This window comes from Pseudochaenichthys georgianus, chromosome 4 (assembly GCF_902827115.2).
Source record: "Pseudochaenichthys georgianus chromosome 4, fPseGeo1.2, whole genome shotgun sequence".
Classification (NCBI taxonomy): domain Eukaryota; kingdom Metazoa; phylum Chordata; class Actinopteri; order Perciformes; family Channichthyidae; genus Pseudochaenichthys; species Pseudochaenichthys georgianus.
In genome coordinates, this window is record NC_047506.1 from 27,800,002 (window position 1) to 27,805,869 (window position 5,868).

The 5,868-nt window shown below is 44.6% G+C and overlaps 1 protein-coding gene across 1 annotated transcript in view; it reads left to right on the plus strand.

The window, feature by feature from the left end:
* The window catches only part of LOC139433802 (uncharacterized), a 16,274-nt gene extending 12,906 nt beyond the window's left edge, over nucleotides 1-3,368 (plus strand). The window contains exons 8-9 of the mRNA XM_071203028.1: nucleotides 2,771-2,959; nucleotides 3,300-3,368. Of these exons, the coding sequence (XP_071059129.1) occupies nucleotides 2,771-2,959; nucleotides 3,300-3,368 (258 nt within the window). The remainder of the gene's footprint in view (nucleotides 1-2,770; nucleotides 2,960-3,299) is intronic.
* Nucleotides 3,369-5,868: the final 2,500 nt, after the last annotated feature.

A 5,868-nucleotide genomic window follows, 5' to 3' on the forward strand; every position in this document is an offset into this window, starting at 1 on the left:
ATATTGCCAATTCCCAAGCACAATCGCCCTGATGAGTGGCGTTTTGTCCAAGATTTGCAAGCTATTAACGCTATTGTCATTCCGACAGCTCCCATAGTTCCTGACACTAATTCAATTCTTGCATCCTTGCCGTCAGATTCAAAATTGTACACAGTAATTGATTTGTGTTCAGCATTTTTCTCTGTCCTCTGCATCCAGACAGCCAGTATCTGTTTGCATTTACTTTTAAAGGTAAACAAATCACATACACGCGCCTCCCACAGGGGTACGTCGAGTCGCCTACGGTGTACGCAGCAGCGGTTAAGAGAGATCTGGACACTTTGGTCCTTACAGGAGGTAGTACCTTGCTTCAATAGGCCGATGACCTCTTGCTGGCTTCTCCCAACATGGACGCATGTCGCATCGACTCCATTCTGCTCATGAAAAGACTTTCTGAATGCGGACACAGAGCATCCCTGGCTAAGTTGCAGTACTGCCAGACTGAGGTCACATACCTGGGTCACATTCTGAGGGATGGACACCGACTCCTCTCGCCAGCAAGGATTTGCCTTTTGAACAAAGTGGCACCACCCCGCACAAAGAAAGACATGCTGTCTTTTTTGGGCATGGCTAACTATTGCAGACACTGGATATGCGAGTACGCTGCTATGGACTCTGTCCTGCGTGCTGCCACTCTGCAGGCTGCTCCTAACATTGTTCAATGGTCTGAGGACATGCACACAGCCTTTCAGGACTTAAAGAGAGCCCTGACATCAGCTCCTGCCCTGGGTCTCCCTGATTACCATCAGCCGTTTCACCTGCATGTCCATGAGAAGGGGGGCTTCGCAACGGGCATCTTGGTACAGAAGCATGGCTCTAATTTCCGGCCTGTTGCATACTACTCATCTCGACTCTCCCCTGTGGTGCTCGGTATGCCGTCATGTCTGCGAGCAGTGGCCGCAGTTGCAATTGTTATCAAACAATCCTCTCCCATTGTACTGGCCAGTGACTGTGTAGTACATGCTCCACATGCAGTTTTACATATTCTGAACACCTCTGCTACTCAGCATATGACAGCAGCAAGGCGCTCTGGTTATGAAGCAATAATTCTTTCAAGCCCACACATCACACTTAAACGCTCTCCCCCTCTAAACCCAGCTATGCTGGTGCCAATTCCAGATTTTGAAATCACACATGACTGTGTCACAACGATTGACATATCTTCTTCCCCCAGAACTGATATGTTGCAAACTCCTATCCCTAATTCAGATATGATTCTATACACAGACGGGTCTGCGAGCAGGCCGTCTGACACAGTACACTTAGCAGGCTATGCTGTTGTAAATGACTGGGAAGTTTTAGAAAGCCGGGCCTTGCCAAATGGCACGTCAGCTCAGGCTGCAGAGTTGTATGCTCTGCTGAGGGCGTGTATTTTGGCTAAAGACAGTGTTGCAACCATTTTCACAGACTCCAGGTATGCATTTGGTGTGTGCCATGATTTTGGTGTCTTGTGGAAAATGCGCGGTTTCTTAACATCGGCCGGTAAGCCTATTCAACATCATGCGTTAGTAGCTCAGCTATTAGACGCTATCATGCTCCCTACACAGCTAGCAGTGGTTAAGTGTGCTGCTCACACAAATTCTGATGATCCTATTTCGCGTGGAAATGCGTTAGCTGACACCGCGGCTAAACAAGCAGCAGTTTCCTCCTCTTCTATGGTGCTCCAATGCCCCTTGACACAACCCGCAGAGCCCATTTCTTTGCCTTCCTTTAATGATGTCGCGGACATGCAAGCCCGCGCTGATGTTAGGGAGAAAGATTTATGGCTAAGACGAGGTTGTACACTTGACGCTGAGTCCAGCTTGTGGCTCCACCCAGACGGACGGATGGTCTGTCCACGTTCGTTCCTCCATGTTTTGGCACATGTTGCACATGGCAAATCACATGTAGGAAAAGGAGGGATGAATGGGATTATAAAGTCCCAATGGTTTGCTCCAGGCATCACACTAGCTACACAGACCCTTGTGGACAGATGTATGATATGCCAGCAGACAAGACGAAGAAGTGGTCAAATTCAGCATGAACACTTACCGCCCCCCTCGGGGCCCTTTGTAAATATGCAAATTGACTTTTCACATATGCCACCATGCCAAGGATTCAAATATCTTTTGGTAATAGTGTGCCAGTTCTCCAAATGGGTAGAGGCCTACCCTACCAGAAAAGAAGACGCTAGAACAGTTGTAAAGTGTCTTCTCAAAGATGTTATTCCTAGATTTGGTGTTCCCACAGGAATTAACAGTGACAGAGGTCCAGCATTCATTTCGAAGATAACCCAGAGTCTAGCTACAGTGTTAGGGTTCAAATGGCAATTGCATGTTCCCTATCACCCACAGAGCTCAGGCCAGGTTGAGAGAATGAACTTGACTATAAAGGAGAAACTCACTAAAACAATGTTGACCACAGGACTAAAATGGGTAGACGCGCTGCCGCTAGTTCTGTGCTCCATCAGAAGTTCACCAAATGCAACGACAGGGCTTAGCCCACACGAGGTATTGATGGGAAGGGTAATGTTCGCAGGATCTAGCCCCTCAGTAACACCCCACAAACTCACTCTTTTGTGGACAGAGGATTACATGACTAACTATGTCAAATATCTAACTGACATGTTGAGAAAGTTTCATAGGCAGGTGGCTGACAGGCTTCCCCAGCCGGGAGAGGAGCCCACCCACCCCTTTCAGATTGGTGATAATGTACTAATCAAATCTCTTGAAAAAGATGCTCTGTCTCCCAGGTGGAAAGGTCCTTTCCAGGTGTTAATAGTGACCAGAACAGCGCTGTGGGTACAAGGGAGACCGGAGTGGATTCACGCTACAAGATGTCGTCTCTCCCCTCTACCGGATGCTGGCGTGTGAAGGCAGTCATCATCATCGTCATGCTGGGTCTTCTGTACCTGGCCAAGGTCACCCTGCTAGATGGAGCTGTGGGAATCCCAACGACAGGTGGCGAGGGACCTCGCCCGTCTGAGGAAGAAAATAAGGTGCTCTTATCTACGAGCGCAGACGACTTGACCACTCAGGGCCCAGACCCTGAGGGCAAAACGACACCAACGGGCAAATCAGTGCCTAGCGACAAGGACAGGTTGTATCCAATCACCACACAGACACTCAGTATGGTGCGAGAGACACAACGAGAAAGAAAAGGAGGAAGAATCAGGAGGATTGTCTCCCTCCCTGATCACAAATCAAAGACTATTTCTTTTAACTGTCCAGCTTCAATATGTGATTCATCTAACTGTATTATTGTATATTATGTGTCCTCAGATTGGTCAACATGGGACTTATATCCAATGGACCAGTACCGTACGGACGGAGTGGCGTCGGGAGGGGTGAGAGTGGCACTCGACACCATTGAAAACATGCCCCCAGAACTGTGGTGTTGCACTAGAGAGCAGTATAAGGCAATGATAAGGGATGAAGTAACATGTAGAGATAGGGAACCAGCTTACCAGGTTTCCGATCCAGGTGCTGCTGTGTGCGACCTGTCTGAACCAGAGGAAAAAACAAATGTTCCATCCACTCCACGTAAACACTCAGGAGGTGAGGTAGATTCTTCAAAAAAGGCCTTAATCACTCCTTTTAAACAAACTAAAACTAATTCTGCAGTAAACTTAATGTTAGACTACGCCCATGAACGTAATATTAGTAACTGTTGGCTATGCCAAAATATGCCAGAATCCATGCATTCTCCCATGTTTAGCCCAATCCCGTTTGCAAGAGCAGACTATAAATTAATCAACTGGAACGAAATTTACTCTAGGATTAGCGATGAGGCTGAGGACTGCTATACTCCGTCATACCCAACAGACTCTGATAAACCGTTACAGTACAAGGGTCTAGTCTCTCATTGTTGAGAGAGTAAATACAAATTATCTGCCTGACGGTTTCAAACGATTGATGTTTTTAAAACTAATATATGTGAAGAAATACATTAACCTAGCTTTTGAATACAGATTCCAGTTAGCTCTGGTACAAACTAATTGTTCGGTTAATTCCACAAGTCCAACATGCACAAAACAACCACACCTGGCATCTTTGCTGGTTGAAGCTTTGGTAACAGTTGTGCCCTGGTTTGGCTCCAGAACAGTGAACTCCGTTGAGGTTAAAATACATGATTGCACGAAACCAATACCCTTGCGACCGGGCTTATGGCTGCGTACCATATGACGTTTTTTATGGCACCTGTTATCTAGCCTACCTAATTCCTTTAATCCGTAAAGTAGAGGCAAATGAGATTGCAGCGATACTTCCCTCTCTACACAGGAACAGCAGGTCCATTACAAAAGGACAACAGGTAGCGAGCCTACTTTTGCCCTGGTACGGCATTTATGTTAGTCAGCAGGAAATCATGGCATTGTCCAAAGTAGTGGAGCATCATCTAAATGTATCAAGTATCGCGATGTTAGCGGAACATAAAGAACTGCAGGAAGTTAGGACAGTAGCACTACAGAATCGCATGGCGCTGGACCTCCTCTTAGCTGCCCAGGGGGGCGCATGTAAAGTAATTGGTGCGGAGTGCTGTTCCTTTGTCTCTGACGCCACACCTGAAGTTACGGATATGGTCCAGGACACAGCTAAGGGGATAAATACACTTGGGGGATTTAAGCGGAACTCTTGGGTCCTGGGGAGCGGGGTTGGTTAAATTTGTTGTTACTGTTGCAGTGTTTATCTTGGTTGTGCTAATCCTAGTGACCTGTTTGATCACTGTAATTAAATTAGCCATACGCAGGGTTGCCAAAACTGCCCTCCAGGCCCCACAGAGGCTAGTGGGGTACTCTACTGTAGATGACACAATGTTGATGTACGACGCCGAGCTTCCAGACCCATGGGTCTCCGTGGCAGTTCCGGTACCTTGGGTACCTCCTTTCAGCGATTGATAAATTGATTAAAGTTGACACTCAGAATAAAGAATAAATGTTTTGACTTTTCCTTTCTCAGGTTGTTAAGAATAAATGTTTTGACTTTTCCTTTCTCAGGTTGTTTTCAATAAAATGTCTGACTTCTCCTTTTCAGATTTTTGAACAAATGTATTTGAATAAAATGTATGTAGTAAAGTGCCTTACTCTTGAATAAGTGTATTGAAGTAAACGTAAAGTAATGCTAAAAATGGAGGACACTGTAGCTTTACAGATTACAGATTGATCGATTCATCACTGTGAATTTATACCGTAACTGTGAATTTTTAACTGAATCCCTATTGATTCTGATTTTATACCTCAATTGGATTTCTTATAATCCTACATTCTAATTGTGTTTTAATTATGAATTGCCTTGAAGTAAATCTTTAAAGATGTAAGCTGAATTTGAATTTGTGTTTGATGAATGAGATTAACTGAGGGATAAATGATAAAAGATCTTGTTTTTGAAACATATATTTTACTATTATATTTTTGTATTGCATATGTGTTATTATTGTGCTTTTTGACAAAAGAAATCAAACACTGAAGAAAGATGATTTTTCTATTATGGTTGTCTGTATCAACCATTGTGATTGGCTGTTCCAATCTTATTCTGTTTTTTGATGTAATTAATGTAATGAGGAATCCACCCAACTCTGAGGACGTTTTATTTGATTCAAGTAGTGACTGAAAATATTCTTAGACTAATGTTAATTGGTTATCAATGAATTGATAAAAGCGTGGATCTGTGAGGGACCAAAAAGCATTTTGTGTTTCACATAGGTCTGCCATAACTTAGAGCAGGGGTTTAAAGGTTTAAAGGTTAAAGGGTTAAAGGTTCCGCTTTCCTGTTGGGGGACTGTGACTAACTGCCAGAGGACTTTAACAGACTGTCTTTGTCTCTGAATCCATGTGTTTTTGTGATTATCGATCAG